Here is a 23,197-nt window from a genome sequence, read left to right as displayed (position 1 = left end):
AGCCCCTAATAAAAACTTTTAAAAGAGGTAGGCAGCGGCTTGGCTCTGCTCCTGGCATTGCTGAAGTCTATGGGCGACGGTAACCACTCGCCACCAAGTGGGCCGTATGCTCGTCTGCCTACATGGTAAATAAAAAAAAAGAATAAACCTGTTTAATAAAAAAACACGATTTAAATAAAAAACACTTTTTAACAGTCTTCTTTTTAACGGGCTTATAATTATAAAATAATATGGTTTTTTTATTAATTACGAACAAGACCGTTAAAAATTTCAAATTACTTGAAAGTTTGATCGCATGATTTAAATGTAAGTCTGAAACCGGTATTCTGTGCTTAAATTGTGAAAAAATTGTCGTAACTACCATTTGGAGCTTTGTTATACTAAACAACACAAAACATTTTGGTTTTTTAATTTCATATTTGTTGTATTAATTTAGAATTCACAGATTTTAATGGTTTTAAAACTATAAATCATTTACAAATAGAACATTTGTTCACGAACTTAAAATTCAAATTTAAACAAATATTATTCCAATTCTAGATTCTCTATGAAATAGGCATTTGAACTAAAAGGGCTCCGGTATAATTACGTTTTCATTCTCAGCCTTGTATCTGGCAGATCGTGTTTCTGCTGGCCAGTAATGTGACACGTGCAGTGAAATACTGCTGAGTTAGGTAACATGAATTATCGCTTTTGTGTTATTTACACCGTACTTTATGTAGGTGGTAAATGCAGTTAAATTCAGAATTCCATGGTAATTTGGTCGGTCACAATTTTGGTGCAAACGTACACAATTTATTGTATTGATGTATTGAAAAGCAAAAGCAGTTGTCGAAAATATTTCATTTGACAGAAACTGGCTACGTCAATATAGTTTGCCTCTGAAAACGGCGGGAAACGACCAACTATAGTTTTTTAAACAGTTCAAAACATAGATTACTTGATGCGTAATTAATTAACATCCAATAGAGACTTGCCAGTGGTAAAAATTGATGATATGTAACAAAATATTTGCTGGTCTCATTATGCTGAGAGGAAACAGGGAAATAGGTCCAATTTCAATTACTAACTGCGTGTCATTGCGTGCGCGTTGGTTGCTGATCGGGACCATAGATTAAACATGCAACATTGTTGCTAATTTATTATATACCTATATTATCTCAATGTGCCATAGAATTTAATTTAAATTTAAGTTTGTTACTTGTAACTTAAATTTACAGTTTATTTTTTGGTTTAACATATTATAAATAAATACATTCACATTTAATAATAGTAACTATGTGACATTTTATTTTATTTACAGACAGCATTGTGCTGACTTCGGAATTGGTTGTATGTAAAGTGTTTTTTTTAAATAAGGTGTCAACCGTTTATTGCGGATATACTGTTTGGTGTAAATATAGTCCGCTTCGGCTCACAATTACTATTGTTTGTTCGTGCTTTATGCGTATGCGTGTCGTGTATCCAATTGCGTTGTATATATCGGTCATCGTTCTCGTCGAACCCGTCGCTTGCGATAAAGGGCTCGACGAGTAAATTAACCCACAGACACAGCCCACTGAGAAATGCATTATTACTTCGCGGCAGAAATAGGCAGGATGGTGGTACCTACCCGTGCGGACTCACAAGAGGTCCTACCACCTACAATGAAACGGAATTCTCTTTAAAAAAAAAAGGGTACGTGAAATCAGTGATAAATTTTCTGTTCAAGTTAATCTGAGTCCAAAGAGTCACGAGATGACTTTGAACCGACGGCACGTTTTCGCAATTAGCAGTTTTCATATCGCACGGTCATCTCGTTTTTATTAACGAGTACATCAGTGAAAGTGAACCACCAGAAAAGATTAAAGAATGAACTCTTGACATTATATCTCATCACTGAAAGCAAGCGATTGAAACTTTACAAATCGAATATTTAATCGAATATAATTTATTCTAAAAACTGATACAGGCTATTTCTGAGATGAGAATTCCTTACTAGTGTTCGATCGAAGTTCGAAATTTAACTAAAATCTAGCTGTAGTGTATGTTTAGCAATTCGGCTTTAAAAAAAAAACTAAAACTATTTAAAAACAGTCAGCAAACTTGAATTTTTAACGGATTTAAAAAAAGAAGTAAAATTTTTCTTAAGATTGTATGTTTTTTATGTATGTTCACCGATTTTCCAGTGTTATGAATTTATCTTGATTTTTTTTGGAACGAAGTTCCTTATGGGACGAGGCGGAGGGGTACTCTAACCGGGAAAAAAAGTCCGTAACGTAAGATTTTTATTAGTAATGCACACACTGTACGACTTAACTTTGTAATAACGTACAAATTAGTAATGCACACAGTGTATGACTTAACTTTGTAATAACGTACAAAAAATAACATTTTTTTTTATCATTTATTGACCACGATCTCAGAGCGTTCGTTTGCGCAATGCACTAACTCTTATGCAAACAATCGTGAATGAAGTGTACCACAATAAGTTCGCACGTTACCGAATGACCGTGGGTTGTTGCGAAACCTCCAGTTTTATTTTCTTTATACCTCTAATAGAACTTAAAATTAATATTTTTATGATAAGGAGCTTCGTTCCTATTCGGTGTCCCACGACACCACACATCTTTGTGTTAGGTTTGTTAATAAGCACATTGTTGTGTTTAATTAATATATTACACTCTTGAAGTTAATTTTCAGCTCTTTTTTCAATTATTATTGGCAACTCAAAAGAAACAGACACACTCTTTATATAATAATCCTGGAATTGTTTTTGCTGAATTAATAATTTGGTAAACTAACAATCTGTTTAAAAATTATTGTTTATGAAGAACGCATTGTTGCAAAGTCCTTGCAATGATTTAATACATAACTCAGGTCATAAGAACAGTACTTGTTTATGCAAGCCCTTAGCGTAGAGTTAATTTACATTTTGTATCCGGTTGCATTACCTTGGTTCAAAAACATAAGGCATTTCAAATACTTTGTTGAACTTTAGCTGGTGCGGTTAATTAAATGTTCAGTTTTATTGTTTGCTGAAATTGTTTTTCGATACAGTCGAATGGTATAATAAGCAATCTTTGTAGTCGGTCAGTACGTTTTTTTATGTTTATCGTACCATTGTTTCTGTAAATTGATTTAATAGGATTTTTTCTACGTTAAGTAAGAACATCGACACGATATAGCTGTGCACTTGGAGACAAGACGTATTTCTGATAAGTGTAAAGATTTCAGGAAAACGTTGGATATATAATAATAGAATGACAGTAAAATAAATATGAGATTAAATTGTAAAAATAATTTTAATTATGATTTCAGGGAAGATAGAAAAATTCAAATGACAAATTTCTTTTTTTTAAAACATGTTGGCAGAAATAGAAAAAAATTGAAAGGAGCTTTTTTTTTTTAAAACCGATTTTTACAAGAAACTCTTTCGTGTAGGAAATTGAATTGACCCGACCTTCAAAAGTAATGAAGATCCGAACAGACTTGCAAAGTTAAGAATTAAAAGTTCGTAAAATGGCAATGTTGCGACGCTGTTTGTATTATTGAATACAGGACAAATACGACAATTCGATTGCAATGATATTTATGATTTGGAAATCGAAATGTTGATTCAATTAAAAACGTATTTTATTAACAATTTAATGATCAATATAGTAAAATGGGTTTGTATTTTCGCCGACGACTAAAGATAAAATAGTTGTGTAGCAGTGTTTCACACAGCGTCAGTATTGTACCCCCGTCATGACTTACGCGAGTGTGGTGTTCGCTCACGCGGCCCGCACACACATAGACACCCTCCAATCTTTACAATCCCGCTTTTGCAGGTTAGCCGTCGGAGCTCCGTGGTTCGTGAGGAACGTTGACCTACACGACGACCTGGGCCTCGAATCTATCCAGAAATACATGAAGTCAGTGTCGGAACGGTACTTCGATAAGGCTATGCGTTATGATAATCGCCTTATCGTAGCCGCCGCTGACTACTCCCCGAATCCTGATCACGCAGGAGCCAGTCACCGTCGACGCCCTAGACACGTCCTTACGGATCCATCAGATCCAATAACCTTTGCATTAGACGCCTTCAGCTCTAACACTAGGAGCAGGCTTAGGGACCTCGGTAACCGTACTCGTCGAACTCGACAAAGAGTTCGCCGTGCAACCTAACCCATGAATCAGCTCGCTGAGTTTCTCGCCGGATCTTCTCAGCGGGTCGCGATTCCGATCCGGTAGTAGATTCATTCGCGAAGCAGCTACTCTTGAGCTGTTAGGTCTCCTTCAGAGGCGCTCGGGTAGCTGTTAGCAAATCCCACCTCTCCTGGCAGAGCCTTTGCTCGCCCACGTGTCCTGGTGAAACTGGAAAGGCCTCCGGGCCACCAGTAATCTTTCAATCATAAAAAAAAAAAAAAAAAAGTATTGTACCGATCTGTTGTTTGTGCTCAGTAATGTTGGCTTGTTTCTTTGAGTCATAGCTATATATTTTATGTATTAGTTTAGGTTATCTTTTAAACTTGATAATTTGTACGTATGTGGAATCGAACAAGCCCCAAGTTCCTTGTCGAAAATGCAGAAACTTTATTATTACTAATCTTAATCTTGAGGTGTTGTTGATTATGGTCGAATTTCGTCACGGGGCGAATAGTAGTTTTTAATGATCCTCCTACAGCGTATAGTATTCAGCTGACGTAAAAACCCGTGTGTGGCGGGAAATGTTTTCCATTTTTGTTGAAGTTAAATTAAGTTACGTGTGTTGATTGGTCTCTATTTATACAAGCCCTCTACATGTTTAATATTTTATGGTCATTTATTAGTATAGTTATGTAGTATATTTATTATTTACTATAATCACGTAAACCTGTTTATAAGCCTATTTGATAGTGTGGTTAATGACCTCTGGCGGCAAGATAGTCAATGTTCTCGCCGAACCCGTCGCTTGTGACGAAGGGCTTGACGAGTAAATTAAACCATAGACATAGCCCACTGAGTTTCTCGGCGGATTTTCTCAGTGGGCCGCGTTTCCGATTCGGTGGTAGATTCTGCGAAGCACTGCTCTTGCTAGAGCCAGTGTTAGCAACACTCCCGGTTTTAGCCCCCTGAGCTCACCTACACGTTAAGGCGCAGCTGAAATAGCCTCTAAGGCTATCAGCATAAGTAGGAAAAAAAATTGCTACGAGGCCTGGGTTTTTGTTCCGACTCAGAATGTTTTTTTTTACTGGATGAAATAGAGAAATAAAAACACAAACACTGCTTTACTGTTTAATATTGCGGTTTTTTTTATGTGATTGTCGTGGTCACGTTGTAAAAGTAGTTTTAAAATAAATCAAGTTAATTTTAAGTTAATTTTAAAAGCAGCACTGACGATAGTCGAAGAATATACTTTACTTTATTAATGGTGGTAGGACATCTTGTGAGTCCGCACGGGTAGATACCACCGTCCTGCCTATTTCTGCCGTGGAGCAGTAATGCGTTTCGGTTTGAAGGCTGGGGAAGCCGTTATAACTACGCTGAGACCTTAGAACTTATACCTCAAGGTGGGTGGCGGTGGGTTGTAGATGTCTATGGGCTCCAGTAACCACTTAACACTAGGTGGGCTGTGAGCTCATCCACCCATCTTAGCAACATAAAAAAAATTGAAATAAAAACACAAAAAAGATAGCCTATTACTAGGTGAATCTTGCAGATCACATCATACAAGCATGCACGCAAAGATCGCACTAATCAAATAAAATTAAGGTAGGCAGTGGCTTGGCTCTGCCCCTGACATTGTTGAAGTTCATGAGCGACGGTAACCATTCACCATCAGGTGGGCCGTACGTCCGTCTGCCTACTAGGGTAATAAAAAAATACACTTTTCTTATTAATTTTAGTGAAATATATGACGTGTTTCCGGCATCCATAACTCAGGAGGAAATATAACGTTTAGTTATTTGACAATAACAATCACAGAAAAAATTCGTTCAACTTTTAGACAAAAATATCTATAGAAACTAAATATAAATTTACGTTATTATGTAAAAAAAAAAGGGTTAATTTAATTTTATTTTTATTATTATTTTTATTTACACAATTTTATTTATTATTATTAATTACTAATTTATTATCACTACATAGTATAAAACAAAGTCGCTTTCTCTGTCCCTATATCTGTGTGTCCATATGTATGCTTTAATCTTTAAAACTACGCAACGGATTTTGATGCATTTTTTTTAATAGATAGAGCGATTGAAGAGGAAGGTTTATATGTGTAATAACATCCATTAAATAGTGGCGAAATCAGTAATAAATTATAGTTTCCGAAGCGAAGCGAGGGCGGGTCGCTAGTTAATTATAATTTAAACGTTTTAAAAAAAACTAACGTTATTACAGTGTTTGGACGTTAAATACAGTAAATGTCACGATCCAAATCAAATTACTGTATTTACATAATGTACTTTATATACAATACATAAGGTTAAGGGTCATAAGTGCATATTACATTGCCAGTTGCCACACTTTAAACATAGCAAAGTTGAGATTGAGAATATAGAGTTAGTTAGTTTTAGACATATTCATATACAGTTAATTTATTCTTGAATGCGGTTTACAAATTATTTCCTTGTAACTACCGCTAAAGTTTAAAAATAGTACCTAGATGTATAATTTCATGTTGAATAATATACCTGACCGTGACGATATATGATTGAAATAAATTAATTGTTTTTATTTTTTTATTTACACGGTATAATTTTACGAGAGTCGTGAGCTCAGTTGTATTGTTTTATCGATAATTATAAAGTTATTAATGCATGGTTGTTCTCTTTTTTTTATATCGTATACCATCAATATAGAAAGAACAAAAAGAAATAAAACTACAAAGTGTATTTTTTTGGTATAAAATGAGATTCGGTTTTTATTTTTTATTGCTTAGATGTGTGGACGAGCTCACAGCCCACCTGGTGTTAAGTGGTTACTGGAGCCCATAGACACCTACAGCGTAAATGCGCCACACACCTTGAGATATAAGTTCTAAGGTCTCAGTATAGTTACAACGGCTGCCCCACCCTTCAAACCGAAACGTATTACTGCTTCACGGCAGAAATAGGCGGAGCGGTGGTACCTACCCGTGCGGACTCACAAGAGGTCCTACCACTAGTAATTACGAAAATTATCATTTTGCGGGTTTGATTTTTATTACACGATGTTATTCCTTCACCGTGGAAGTCAATCGTGAACATTTGTACGTATTTCATTAGAAAAATTGGTACCCGCCTGCGGGATTCGAACACCGGTGCATCGCTAGATACGAATGCACCGGACGTCTTATCCTTGAGGCCACGACGACTTAAGGATAAAGATATTTGGTAAAATTTAAAAACATTGATCGTGAAGAAACTTTTAACTTTTAAAAGAATGATAAATAATATCGGTAATTCACGAAGATAAAATGTGAATTATTGAAATTACGGCCTATCTGAGTTCGAAGTTCTGTTGTCTGGCATTGTAAGCCTCTGACTTTAATATTCTTGTTTTATTTAAAATAAAATCGTAATGTATGTTACTAATTATTACTAATTACTTACAATAGACGGCTTGTATGCGAGGATAATCAATACATAATAATGATTTGTATAAATAGAGTATGGGAGTCACAAATCAGCCGTTTCGTGTTTATATCGTCGTTATTTTTATCACTTTACTAGCTGACCCGGCAGAATTCGTAGTCCCTCAATCGATAAATAAAAGACCTAAACTTTGTATAAAATAAACTGAAAACAAACAAAAGGAATCCGTCTGATGGGGGACTTATCAAAGGAAAAACAAAATTGTTATTTTTATTTAATTCCGAGCATTTTCATATCTTATAAACCTTCTCTGGACTTCCACAAATAATTCAAGACCAAAATTAAGCAAATCGGTCCAGCCGTCCTCGAGTTTTAGCGAGACTAACGAATAGCAATTCATTTTATATATTTTATATAGAAAGTTAGTTTCTGAAAATCCGAATACTTATAAGTTTCGTGATTTTGATATTAAGCCTTAAAATGTTTCTTAATTCAGATTGTGTACAATTAATGAAAATCTAAGATTATGATAAAATAACCTAAGTATTTATTTATAGTATATTCGAAAAGCAAGATTTTAATGCGGAATTATTTGATGAGAAAGTTTGTTGTGTTGTCTCTTTTTTACGTAGTAACAGAGAAAGGGAGAGACAAGTTTTTGGCAAAGAGATACTCGATGAATGGAACACTCGCTCGTCTATTCATAAATATTCATTCATAAATATATATTTCGTTTGTGTAATAAAGTCATTAATAGAATTCAGACAGTAGGGCCTTATAATTTAAATTAATAAAAAAATTACGCGATCAACTTTGAATTGGACATTCATATCATCATTATCCTGCCCTTCTCCCAGTCACCTGGGGTCGGCGCAACATGTTTTCTCCTTCCATACTCTTCTATCATATACCATTTCTTCGCTCACTCCCCTCTTACCCATATCGTCTTTCACACAATCTATCCATTTTTTCTTAGGTCTACCTCTTCCTCTATATCCTTCCACATTCATTGTTAACACACATTGTCACATTCGTCGTCACACATTCATATAATATGTACAAAGCGATCAGCTCGCGTTACGTTTCCGTAAACCTATTTAAGGTTCACAATAAATAAACAATAATATGTCTATTAATTAATAATGTCAGGAAGAATAATATGTCGATCACGAGTCATCTAATCACGACCGTTAGGTAGGACAATCGTCGTGTTTCCGCAAAGTAAGGGCTGGATTATACCTAATAAGAATCGGCGAGAGTAACACTTAAGAATACGGCTGTTTAGTGTTTAGTGCAAGCAAACTTATACAAGTCGCAAGACAATCGTCATCTTCGAATGCCATCTTGATGAACGATAGAACGAACTTGATATGAGTCGTCTATTATCAAAGGTGGCAATCTGTGCATATGGACAAAAAAAAAATATTTATATGTCAATACAGATTGATTTGAATATAATCGTCTCCTTCAAAGAATACGGTTCAAAAGCTGCATTAAATAAAGGTTAATAGTTAACCTGTTATTTATCTAAGATGTCGTTCGAGTTTTGTGACTGCCAATGGAATACAAAGTCAATAATTCGTTTTTCTGATTTACCAATCATTGTCCAAAAGTCAGATTGCCGGCTTTGATAATAGTCGACTCATATGACGTATATCATCGTGCGAGCAGTTGAAGGTGATAAGCATAGGAAGTGCACTCGCATATATTAATAGCAAACGATAATCTCGCTCGTTGGAAGACTTCGCGTGTCAAACAGCCTCAATTCAAGATACAACAGTAATGGCAAAATTAATACACAAAAAAGTAAAAGTATGCATGTAGGGTGTTAAAAAGATTATTGTGCTTTGAAACAAATGACTATTTCTGCCGTGAAGCAGTAATGCGTTTCGGTTTGAAGGGCGGGGCAGCCGTTGTAACTATACTTGAGACTTTAGAACTTATATCTCAAGGTAGGTGGCGGCATTTACGTTATAGATATCTATGGGCTCCGGTAATCACTTAACAACAGGGGGGCCCTCAGCTCGTCTACCCATTTAAGTAATAAAAAAATACAAGCATAGATTACGTGAACCCCTTTAAAATTACAAGGGAATAAATACAAATAATCGCATACATATTTAATATAATGAAGATCTTAGGATCGCATGTCGTATCAGAACTTATAAATTCAGCTAATGCATTCAGCGTACTTAGGTCACGATTGCAAAAACGCACCTAACTAAGACTTATTTTGCTATTTATCGAATGCACATAATATTGTTGCCGCGTTATTATTTCCTTGTTCAATCACGATCGTAGTAGATTTTTTTTTAATAACAAGTGCGATACTGATGTTGTATTTATTTTTATTGAGATAATTAAATTCTATTACGAGCGGTGTTAATTGTTAGCGCGTTGAGGAATTATAAAGGCTTATTTATAGATTAAATGCAGCCGCCTGTGGACTAATCGATTGGTGGCAACTTGATTACTTCATGGATTACTCGTGGATTCGTAATACACCTTACCATGTCGTGTGTGTCGCTTTTGTCAACATCGAAAGGAACAGATTTTAAATTCAATATGTAATACATCCTATTTTATTTGAAATCGGTTGCCGTCGTTCCCTGCTACGACTGTTATCACAATTCAAAACCGATCTAAGGGGTTGCCTACGGAGTTTTTCGCCGGATCTTTTCAGTGGGTCGCGTTTCCGGTCCGGTGGTAGATTCTGCGAAGCACGGCTCTTGCTAGGGTTCATGTTAGCAACATCGGTTTGAGCCCCGTAAGCTCGCTAGCCCGGCGACGCTGACATGGTCTCTCTAGACCATCAGCTTAGGTATGATAAGAAAAAAAAAGATCTAAGGGAAGGCAGTATTTGCATTCTCCTATAAAAAAGGCTACGGTAATCATCTAAAAGTTAATTATCGTAATTACATCAGGGCATTTACGTCCAATATAGATCGCCACTCCACTTTTCCTTAAGTAACATAATTCAAGTTACTCAAAGGCACACAATAGTCGAAACTAATCAATTACTTACAAATAAATCGTAATAAATCAACTTCGAAATCAAGTAATTAAAACCGCAGTAATTGTATTCATACATAATTAAAATCATTGTTCGTTGAAAAATAAAAAATGAAACATTCAAAACAATATTTCAGTCACGTATTAGGTTAATGACAGATAAATACATAAATAATTACCGAGTTTTAATTGTGATTCAAGTGCCTGGAACGTGTCAAATAATTAATTTATGTACAGCTAGTTAAATTCTGTAGCGTCTCGGTGTTACTGTGTTTCTTTGTATCATCTCTAACCTTTATTATACGTCTCCAAAAGCCGTAATCCAAATTCAAAAAGCCACGTACCCACTGAGTATGTGGCGCATAAGACCTTAACATGTTGATGGTACTATATACGAGTATACTAAAAGATAAAAAAAATTGCAACCATATCGGGTGAGCGAATAAATAGAACGGGAACGAATAAATGAACTAGAGTTATCCAAAAGTTCCGAATGATTAAATTTTTTAGTAATGAAGTTTTAAGGGTTTTTCCGTAATCTGCCAAAATCCCATTTATCAGAATAAAACGTTTTTTCTTTAAATAAGCTAATCAGCCTTGGTTGAGGAAGTGAGTGTCCTTTTGTCGAGGCATATGTATTAAGTGTTACAATTTATATTCTAATGAAGATATTTATTTACCTTTTTTGCATGTATGTACACACGTCTATCTTTGTCTAGAGCTATTTTCATTGACAATCAAAGGAGGATATTGCATTAAATTTCAAGATTATATCGCAAAAGTAATTTTAATTATGTATTCGACTGTTATAGGAACTTACAGTTAATAGATTATCGTGACATTAAAGAGATATTCAAAATTTCGTGAATAATCTGTATTTGTTTATATCAGAGCCTGTTTGTTATAAGATGAGTAGGGTTACAATTTTTTTCATCTGCAAATTTGCCGATGTTAAATAGTCAAAATAAATAAGACTGCATTCTTGTTAACGTTTTTTTTTTCATAAGCCAGTTGTGTATAATATTTGTGCGGTAAAGCACTCGTAATGAATATAGGAAGCGTTTGCAATATTTTTATTACTTTTTAATTACAAAACGCCTGTTTCTTGTGTGAAACGAAACATTAAAACAAAGAACAATCAAATTTACGAGGAACTCCATGTTGTTCATGTTTTTTAATGTGCATTTGTAATTTATTTTTCATTTTTATTACGCATATTGGTGAGCGCATTAAAGTTCTACTTGGCGTCCGGAGTTCATAGATATTGTGAATGCCGCCACCCTCCTTGAGACGAAGCGTTGAAGCCTCAATAGTATTGTAAAAAGACGCTCTTTAACCACGCATGGCTGTGACGGGGCAGTATCGGGTAGGACCAAACGGGATCTTCTTCGTAAAAATGAAAATCCAAGTCATATAAAAGCACTAAATATAATAAATAAAATTAGATTATAGTTAGCACAATGTTCGAATGCCGAATAATATCGTAGTCATACGTAATCAAGAAAATTGTGTAGTACCTACTCAAAAAGTAAGAAATAATAAAATGTCAACAAAAAACCCGACATTAAATTGCATGTTTACAGTATCTATACTGTCGTCACAAATATTGTTATATTACGATCTATCTATACATTCTTTTTACCCTAATAAAAATTATCAATAAATTAATTTATTAAAATAAATTTATCTTGTTATGATAGAGACATTAATTTAATGTTGCATTTTACTCGTCGTTAAGATTTTATTAGGGAGGTTCTAACTTTAATATCCGTTAAATTATTCTTGATTCAGACCGTTTACTTCTGATTTTATAGAGAGAAAATAAGTACTATTTATTTCATATAAACTCTGATTATACTATTTATTAATTAAGAAAAAAAACACTCATCAAAAAAAATATTCAAAATGCTTATTTATGCTGTAAAGCAGTCATGAGTTCCGGTTGAAGGATGAGACAAGCGTTACGCTATTCAGACCTCATGAGACGCCATGGAGTCATGAGGTCAGGGTGGATATATTCATATTGTGATGTCTATGGGCTTCGCTCACTTAATAATACAAACTAATAATGTTTTAAATTTACTTAAGACTAATAATAATAACTAATAAATTATTTTCGTTGTACGTAGTTTCCGACTTTAACATCCTGTATTAATGAAAATGAACTGACAAGCGTTTTATAAACATGAATTCTGTGGACGAGAATAATTTAGATAATTCAATTGAAATATGCAAGAGTTTACAGATTTTTACAATTAGTGAAGCAATGCGTTCCCATTCAAAGGTGCTGGGTGAGAGCAGTTATATTTTTTTTTATTGCCCTTGTAGGCAGACGACCATACGGCCCGCCTGATGGTGAGTGGTTACCGTCGCCCATGGACTTCAGCAATGCCAGGAGCAGAGCCAAGCCGCTGCCTACCGCTTATAGTTACATTATACAATTAAGGCTTCGAGTTCTCAGGATTGAAATGTCCTAATCCTTTTTTTTGTGAATGAGGGATTACTAGTTGCCCGGATAGGTGGGCTTGCTTTTACTAGCCTCTTAGAGATCATCTCCGTTTGTCTGTCGTTCCAAAACATTTCATATGTATTTAATTTCTAAATATTAATTAACTGGATAATATATAGGAAATAATTACAACCCGTTTTTTCCTGTTTATTGTTATAAAGTCTGTTCACAAAAACTTAATGTGTCAATAGTACATACCGAATGAATTTAGTGAAACAGTGAAAAAAATTAGATAAATATATTTTTCTTGGTTCCGTAGTTTTATCTGTTTATTTTTATTGATATGAAGAATCTACCTTTTTTTAAATACATACACGAGTAAGTGGGCTGGCCTATCTGTTATTAAGTGATTACCATGGGGCATCATGGGTCATGAGGTCGAAATCTTAATTTTATTGTCAAATGGCTAACTCATCCTTCAAACTGTATTGCATGACTTCTCCGTAGGTGTTTACAATACGTCTATAGGCGCTTCGAGAGAATAATTTAACTCGTGACAGATTCGTTACGGCTAGAGAGAAAAGATACAAGAGTGAAGAAGATACAAAAGGAAGAGCAAGAGTGAGAAAATAGACAAGAGCGTCTCACGAACCACTCGACCATGGAGAGAGAGAGAGAGAGAGAGGGAAAAGGCAAAGCGACCTTGGTCATTTCTCTTATGAAATAAAATGAAGTAATCTATAATACTATAAACCGGAAAAGAAGTTTCACTTCTTTCATGTGCATCAAGTTTAACATCATTTTTTTCGAAAATGGTTCAAACACGATCTGTACCTCTCATTTGTGACGTAAATAGACAGAGCATCTATGCTGGCATCAATACACCTTACCAACCCCTAATAACGCAAATATGTATATTTTCTATAATTAAGTCTAGCTTTAATAGAATTCTTCTTTGCATGAAAGCTAAAATTAGTAAACGGGCGGGTCAACGGCCTCGCGAGAACATTTCTCCGTCAGCTTCCTACCTTACCAAAAGTAAGGAAGTTATGGTTATTTTTTTATAAATAGACCATAAAGCTTAGTAGAGCAATATTTATTACTTACTTATGCTTAGCCCATAGATATCACAAAGCGAATATTGTCGTCCACCTTGAGTAATAACGTAAAAGTTTCAAATGCGCTGTGATTTATGTAAAATACGCTGTAGTTGTTTGCAGTTTATCTAAATAATGTTGCTTGTCATTTAAGTTGAAGGCGACAAAAATCGATAGTAAATTTATTATAGTTTCGGTTTCGCACGATGCTGCTCTTAAATATTTTATTACTAATAATATGGACGAAGGTAGGTTGCGCTTCAACAGTTGTTAAATTTGCCAGAGTGAACTGAATAATTGCCATGAGTGGTAGTAGTATTGAATTTTTGCAAAAACTGCTTTCATTCCTTGATTGTTTTTGTTTGCCTTTTTATAGGCATCGACCTATCGGATATAATATTGGGATTAGTGAGTTAAATGATTCTATATACTAACTAGCTGTAACCGTCCGCTTCGCTGGGCATTTAAAATTAACATTATTATTTCTCACCCCCACAAAGATTAATCATTAACGCCCCCGCAACTGGAGTAGGGAGTCCAACACTCATATAAATATTAGCCTATCCATTGAGTACATGTATTTTCTACATGGATACCAAGTTTCAAATCAATCAGATGCATGGTTCAGTAGTTATAACGGAACATCCGTAAAAACCACTGTACATTTATATATTAATATAGATATATAAATATACAGTGATTGCGGCGTGGTGTGGGGCGTTAATGATGAGAATCTTTGTGGCGGTGAGAAATAATAATGTTAACATTAAATGCCCAGCGGAGCGGACGGGTACAGCTAGTCTTATTATAAAATCAAATCAACTTCAACACCACATACAAAAATGTGAGATTAGATACAATAACAGACTTTTTTCTTATTGACGAATAAACCAGTTCACGGCCTACTCTCTGTTAAGTACTTACCAGAGCCCATAGATATTAACAACGTAATACCACCGTCCACTTTGAGACATGAGTTCTGTGTCTTAAGTTTACAGTACAATTCCACCCTTCAAACAGAAATGCATAGTTCACAGCAGAAATAGGCACCTACCCATGTGGGCTCCCAAGAGCCCTACGCCAGAGTTAAGTGTTGCTTCTAATGATTTCTAATTATTGATATTCGAGTTTGTGTCTCTAATGTCGAGAGATTAGTTTTGAATGTGACGTTATTTGTATATAGGCTATTTCGTGAATAATATTTGCGAAAATGAAAAATATTTAAGTAGAATTCAGTATAATAAATGCATGCTTCATTAAAATATTCGTATTAACTTAAATAAATTTAATCGCGGGATGTGTTAATGTCCGCGGATTCCTAAAGTTCGACTATTTGTATAGCGAAAGGCGATCATCGAACTCTGGACCTTGGTATTGAACGCAATCAAGGTCCGCTCACTAGGCCGAAGGAAATCGGCGGTACGTAATTACTGACCGCAATTATTTCGCTTGAAGTAGTACGTTTTTTTTTTTTTTTTTTTTTTGTCAGGAGGAAATCGCCGGACTTCCGCCCTTCACTGGGGATGAAGGGCGGGGCATGTCGGAGTCGAACCGACTAAAACCTCCTGTCTCTCAACAACCAACGTCCAAACCTCGCATGAGACAAAACTCATGAAAAGGCAAAGGGGGGAAAGTGAAGCGTTTAGTGCGGAGCACATCTCTCCCATCACCCTCCCCCTCGGGACGCCGGACTGGCGGTCGTCGGCGCCACGACCACCAGCCCTCTCGGTCGGCAGGCTATCCGAAGCCCGCCTAGATGGCGCCGGTTAGAATGGTCTATCCTACGGAATACCCCGCTGGGTCAGAACCAGCGTGGGTTGAGGATAGCCGGCCTTCCATCACCCGGATGCTCATGCATAAAACGCGTGCAGAGCAGCTTGCACGTCGTCTTCTTAGGCCCCCTTCGCCGGTCCCCAGGCCGACATGTGAGGGGACCCGAAACACTTAGAGGGCCAGGGCTTGGGCGATATCCGCCTCCCTGGCCCCCGCTCGACGGCGGCGGGCCTGTGCGTCTCTCACGCGCCCCGCCGCCTCCTTCTGCGAGATGGTGCACTCGCAGAAGTCGAGCATCGCCTTCCAAGAAGTAGTACGTGACAATATCATTGTTTTATAGGAAGGAACGTGTATTACAAACTAGATGATTAGTGCATGCAACAACATAGCGTTTTTGTTGACATCGTCTACAGTTACACTTGCTTACAAAAAAAACTATAGAATTTGTGGAATGTAAAATGTAGTTATTATTTACGTGTTTAAATGAAATCTGCATAATTAAGCTTAATATTGCCGGGAGGTCGTATTGTGTGCCAGTACGGGTAGATATGACGGGTAGTATATAGATATCCGGCTTATTTCTGCTACGTAATAGTGATGCCTTCCGGTTTCAGGGGTTGGACACTCGTTATTCGCGTGTCTCAAGGGGGATGAAGATAAATAAAGAAAAAGGATGAATGATAAATTTTGATAACCAGATGAGACGTGAACTCGTCTGGTCATCACGTATCAATATCAAATAATCAATATATGAAATCAACTCAATCCCAAATTTTACATTTCGATGTTTTTGTATGGGTCCTTTGGATTGTCTAATTAGTTTTCTATTAAAATAAAATAAATTTTACTGTTTCTGAAAAACCTAATCGTATCGCTTTTTTGTTCACAAAATACTTTATTTCCTCGGACCCAGTATTATTGTTTTTATGAGATCAGTTTCATAATTATAACTGGACAGTACACTCAGTGGGTCAGATACAGGTTCTCGTGAGATGTGAATCACATAACACTTCGTCGAACGACCTGTTTACAGTAACGAGTATGTAAAGTGAAGTAAGAGTGAACATCTGGTCGAAGGAAGACCTTCAGAATAAGAAGATTCATTTGCGTCAGTAAGCGGTGACGTTTCTTGTAGGCAGCGTACCCCGGTAACCGTACTCGTCGAACTCGACAAAGAGGTCGACGTGCAACCTAACCCATGCATCAGCCCACTGAGTTTCTCGCCGGATCTTCTCAGCTCGCGATTCCGATCCGGTAGTAGATTAATTCGCGAAGCAATTGCTCTTGAGTTGTTAGGTCTCCTTCGGAGGCGCTCGGGCAGTTGTTAGCAAATCCCACCCCTCCTAGCTGAGCCTTTACTCACCCACCTGTCCTGGTGAAACTGGAAAGGCCTTCGGGCCAGTAATCTTTCAATCATAAAAAAAAAGTAGGCAGCGTAGAGCATAGCGCTGGTTTTAAGGGAACAACCCTTACAGCAGAAGGTTGCGTTACCCATGCTGGGTCGAACCCAATGCAGTATTAATTTGTGATAATATCTGGATGGACATTTAATGGCCTTTCGAACGAAACAATGCAACACGGCACTGAGATGCTGAATTAATATTCATAAACTTGCCGTCCGTTGGGTCTTAATCGGTTTTTTATCCGATTTTCATTGGATGACTTGAGCTGAGAGGAAAGAAACCCCCTAACTACATCCCGAGTAAAAAACATGTGTTGTAAAGCTTTTGCGTAGTGACAACAGTAATATCGATATCAAAGCCATCAGTAGTGTCCATGGATTCCCCTAGGTAATTATTAACATTGAATCGTAGACTCAGCTAGCCAATACGAATGACTATGGTTTTGTAGCAAATCCTAATCGTTCTATATCTAAGTCATAAAAATGGCCTTCACCACATATGAACATCAGCTAACCTTAGTAACAAAAGTGAACATTTAGTATCACCCAAAACTGCATTTCAATTAGCACCAAAACTATTAGGCAGACGATGAAAAAACTAAGGTCATCAATCAATAAATTTTATAGCTGTCCAGAGAGTTCAGTCAATTGATATCAAATTTACAAATCTTTTAATATTTTAATTACTCGTGTAACACAAAAATATTGGAGTTCCCAAAAGCTTTGTTGCGAAAACATGTCAGTACTACCTAAATATAAAAATATATTTCTACTAGTTTGTACTAAGGATTTAACAAAGTTTCTTAAATTACAAGTTAAACTGGTTGACTGGCGTGTTTGAATTGCAATGTAAAGGCTATTTTATGCCCAGATTTAACAAACAAATCGCGATTTAAGATAACGTAAATTATTTCTTACATAGTTTTATGTGACACAGAAGATCTCAATGATAATATTCTGCCTGGCTGTGAATTTACAATATTCTTTTTCCCTACCTGGCTAATTCTTAAGGATTGGAGGGTATTTTGCCCCGAAGCACGACTCCTTGATCCGACCATTTTCTGCCGCAAAGCATGGGAAAGTTATACGTTCCGGTTTGAATAAACCATTGTTGTGCCTTTGCAATTGTGATTTATGTCCATGAGCGGCATTGGTCCTTTGGTCTTTAATTTTTGGTAGCCATTTAGTATCAAATGTGCTCATATGTCGCCCTAGCTAATAAAAGTATATGACGTCATTTTTTGCATTGATCAGAATCTACGATTGTTGATAAGTCTTTACCGGAACTAATACAAGCCGGATCTAGTCGTTTTGTTTCCTAGAATGTACTCACGTTTGTTTATAAATGAGATAAAGATCATTGCTAAAACAATACCACCTTTAAAGAAAGACCCGTTTTGCGTGTTATTGGTTCCGGTGGCTATAAAACCTTGGAAGATAATGGGAAGCGTTGGGTCTACTCAATAGAAATTGACGAATGTTCGGCGTTTTAGCACAGCTTAGATTATTGGAGCTATCTCTGGATCTTTTCAACTCATGATACATTTTCATTCAATAAATAACCTGGACTCAGACTTTAAATGACATTGGTAATCTCCCTCACCGCTCCCTAACGTTTTTTGGCCTCCATATGACACTGCAGCACATGCACAAGTGGTGTACATCAACACTTGAGACATGAAATTAAAAACTCAATGATATTGTAAGGCAGCAGACCCTTAAAACAGCATGACTGTTTCGCGGCAGAAATAAGCAGTGATTACGTTAATTATATTTATTTTGGGTTTGATTTTTACTACACGATGTTATCCTTGTCCTTACTCATTGAAGTAATTCGTGAACGGGTCTTAAATACATATTTCATTGGAAAAATAATATTTGCCTGTGGGATTTGAATGACAGCATAGTCGAATCGCTTGATACAAGTACACAGAGGGCCTTATGCTTAAAGGCGATGCACGATAATGTCATAACTAATACGTCTTGAACGTCGGAAATAATAAATTGCACATAATAAAGGCTGAAAATGATGAATAATTAATAAATTGAGAATAATAGGAATAACAAAGAAGAAATTGTTTCCGTTGTTCTCGCAGCCTGTCAATAATTTGTAAATGAATCCCGCAATTTTTTCTCACTCATTCTGAAGTAGCTCATTATAGTAGGTCAATTATTTTTTAAATTACTTTTAGTCGTCTTTTGTTTAAGTTGTTATTTATTCTCTTAAATTCAACACTAGAGGATGACCGAGCTTTGCTCCCTTTTTTTGGTTGATAAATTGTGTTTTTTAGAAATTATATTTAAATACGAATTACATATTGATATTATAATAATTGTTATTTTCTTTCAATAACCAAGAAAGTTTATGTTTAAGTTTATTATCGATAAAGTTGATTATTGAAAACACGAATAAAACAACGTTTTTTGAAAATAAATGGTAGCTAGATCGATTTATCGCCTCCGAAATCCCCTGTATACTAAACTTTATGAAAATCGTTCGAGCCGTTTCCTATATTCCGATTATATATATATATATATATTTATATACAAGAATTGCTCGTTTAAAGATATAAGGTATATATTCATGTGTTTTTTAATTATTTTAATTAATAAGTATTATTAATATTAAATACTGCTTTTATGTTTAAATTTCGATTCCCAGCCAAAACAGAATTGAGAATATTATCATTAAAAAAAGTGTATAGTACTAATTTTAGTATCATAGTCATGATGTAGAATTAAAGAATTTATCGCTGCCACTCAAGGTTCACGAAAGTAATATAACATTATTCGTAATATACTAGACAGTGTAAATATCTTAGTTTAATGAAAACCAAACTAACATGTATGGCTGTGCTTTGGTCTTTAATTGGATTACGTACGTTGATATTATGTTTATGAATTCGTGTTTAATGTAATCTTTTTCTAATATATATTCTTTAATCAAAAAATATAACTAGTACTTTTAGCCCTTTGTTTGAACGAAGAATTTGATTTAAATACACTAAAGACGACATTGAACAGAATCTCGTTTTTTTCTCGTACAACAATGTCTTGGTATTTATATTATTCATTAAATTGATTTAATAATGAAAACCTTCTTACGTTTATTTCGAATGAAATTTGAAAATCGTTCTTGTGACTTATAAAGCTTATGGGCCAACTGACTTGGGTGAAGTTACGATGTTTATGCTAAGGTAACTTTTTGTAAAAAAAAAAAACATAATTTCTTGAAAGATATAGGATGACGGAACGTACGCTTCTAGGCCCTTATGCCCTACTAATAAAAGTGTAATAATGAAAAAACGTGCAAAATACGGATTTTTTAAAATTTGTAAACACTTTTAGTACTCTTCTTTAATTTTACATTTATTATTTATGTTACCATTCACTTATTAAGCGACTTAACATTTCGATTGAATTTTGTGCGGTTGTAACCTTAAAGCTCTTTTCTAGGAGAAAAAAAAATGATGATACTCTTTTATTTGAAAGCTGATGCTATTCATGTCGTTCCATTTAAATTAGACTATTGATTTTTGAGTAATACTTAATAATGTATATTTTATTGACATCGACTACATTTGACAAAATGCTCATTATTATTTTTTAAATGATTTTTTAAAATTTAGTGTTTTTTATATATTGAACATTTTAGTGGTAATAGTGTCAACGTTTGTAAGTTCGCATTTTAAACTATCATTTACAGAACAGGTTCAGTGCATTTTTATCTCAAAAAAAAAAGCATACTATTACGTTGGATTTTGGCACGATTCCCACATTTACGTAAATTCAAGTACGCAATTCTGGATGCAGTTTATTTTTGGTACAATCCGCGTGCAATATTAACTCACGTAAATTGTAATAAAGCCAAAAAAAAAATTCGACCAAAAATATTTTTTACATATGTTAATAAAGCTATGTATGTATAACTGGATGTATTTTTGCGATATATAATATACTAGCGACCCGTTCTCGCTTCGCTTCGGAAACATTAAATTTTATTATTGATAGGCGACTCCCGCCATGTTGCGCGCGGTACGACAATAACTGCGAGTGACGACGCAGGGCGAAGCTAGTCTTAAAAAAGTAGCCTAAGTTACTTCTTATATCACCAGCTACCTATTAGTGAAAGTCTCATCAAAATCGGTCCAGCCGTTCCAGAGATTAGCCGGAACAAACAAACAGACAGACAGACAGACAGACAAAAATTGTAAAAAAAATTATTTTGGTGTATGTACCGTATATACATTCATATGCATGTAGTAAAAAGCCGTTATTTCAATATTACAAACAGACACTCCAATTTATTTATATGTATAGATAAATAGTTAAGAAACGAAAGCGTAACGTTACCTATATTTCGTGTTCGATTTAGAAGCTTAATTGTAATGAGTTTAGATACTGAAATTTGTATTGATGCTAAATGTTGAAATTTGTTAGTGCTGAAAAGAGCTTAACTGACATAATAATGGAAATAGATCTTACAGACATGAAATTAAAAACTAACTAAAAAAACAAAACAAACAGATAATAAAAATATAAAATTTCTTATCAAACAAAAACGTTTCCATCATCAAATTGAAATCGAATTGAAATACATCTTCATTGTCATTTTAAATTATACCGCATGGGGAAAGTCATTCTCATGGGATTTTCTTAACATTCAATACATTTATATATTGGCGATTTTTATATTATTCTTTTAATCTATTCCTTGTCGTCGCCTTTTAACATTTTTATCCTTCAGTTTTTTATTTATTTATTTTTTAACAGTCAACGATTATACTTCCGTGAAAACGAAATAGTTAAGTTTTCAAATTATTATTTTTCTCACTCATTTTGAAGTAGCTCATTATAATATGTCAGTTTTAAATTACTTTTAATCGTCTTTTGTTTAGGCTGTGATTTATTATCTTAAACTCAACATAATATATATTCATGTGTTTTTTAATTATTTGAATTCATAAGTACTATTATGTATATATGTTTACTCTAATTTTAAATTCACGTAACTTTTATTGTTAATTAAGACTGATATCCAATAAGGCTTATGAAAATTATTTGTAAGAATTAATATTATCTGCGTCTTCGGTTTTATTAAAACAATTTTGTAAGTAGACCCAGACATGATTTAATAAATATAAATATGCTTGTATAATCGATATACAGGGTCACCATTTTGTTAAAGATTCACCGAGCCTATACTTCATAAATCAGAAACGCATACTGTTTCTAATAGGATTAAATGCATTCAAAATTTTATTGTATTAATCGTAAAATGGTATCTGTGTGTAAATTTACTGTAATTCTTCAGATTCATTTATTGACATCATTAATTAAAATTATCTATGGTTGGAGGTAAAACCAAAATTAGTTGGACGTGAATCCTCTTCTAATTAGGTTGACCCCGCGTCTATAAAGCAATGAAAACTTTTAGTTGCTACGTTATTATTTAAATACCTATCAATCAAGTACCGTAACAAATCAAAATTCATATCACACATAATTGAAAAAACGAACGAATTTATACAGCAAAATCTGTTTTTATTACGAGAAAAAGTACTCACAGTGTATTTTTCCACCCTGGCATTTTCCCGCTCAAAATGGCCCTTCTCCTTCAAATTCACAATGCCTCTTGTACTTGTAACAGCCATATTGGAAAAAGATCTGTCACTTTTCGCGCGTAAAATTTAAGGGTGCGTTCGGCTCTCCCGCGTTCCTTCGTGGGACCGTGTCGAGACTCCGAGATAGAATGCTTGTGAAACATCGCGCTCATTTATATAAAACCAGTACATAGTACTGTTTACACTCGCCCCCGCGCGCAATAGTATTCCTTTCATATAGCTAGACGCGGGGAAACGAGCTCTAAGCAACAATACAGGTTGTAACAAGTATTACTAATGCAAATTTTGTATTCGCGATGTGTTCGCGTTTTACGATA

The 23,197-nt window shown here is 35.0% G+C and overlaps 1 protein-coding gene across 1 annotated transcript in view; it reads right to left on the bottom strand.

Annotated features, from left to right (window-relative positions):
- Positions 1-22,993, bottom strand: part of Aanat (arylalkylamine N-acetyltransferase) — a 39,447-nt gene extending 16,454 nt beyond the window's left edge. Inside the window, 1 exon segment of the mRNA NM_001079654.2 lies at positions 22,824-22,993. Within this exon segment, the coding sequence (NP_001073122.1) occupies positions 22,824-22,910 (87 nt within the window). The 5' untranslated portion in view covers positions 22,911-22,993.
- Between the last annotated feature and the right edge of the window lie 204 nt (positions 22,994-23,197).

This window comes from Bombyx mori, chromosome 18 (assembly GCF_030269925.1).
Source record: "Bombyx mori chromosome 18, ASM3026992v2".
Taxonomy (NCBI): Eukaryota; Metazoa; Arthropoda; class Insecta; order Lepidoptera; family Bombycidae; genus Bombyx; species Bombyx mori.
Note: the sequence above shows the minus strand (reverse complement) of the source record. Positions and strands in the feature narration are given on the sequence as shown.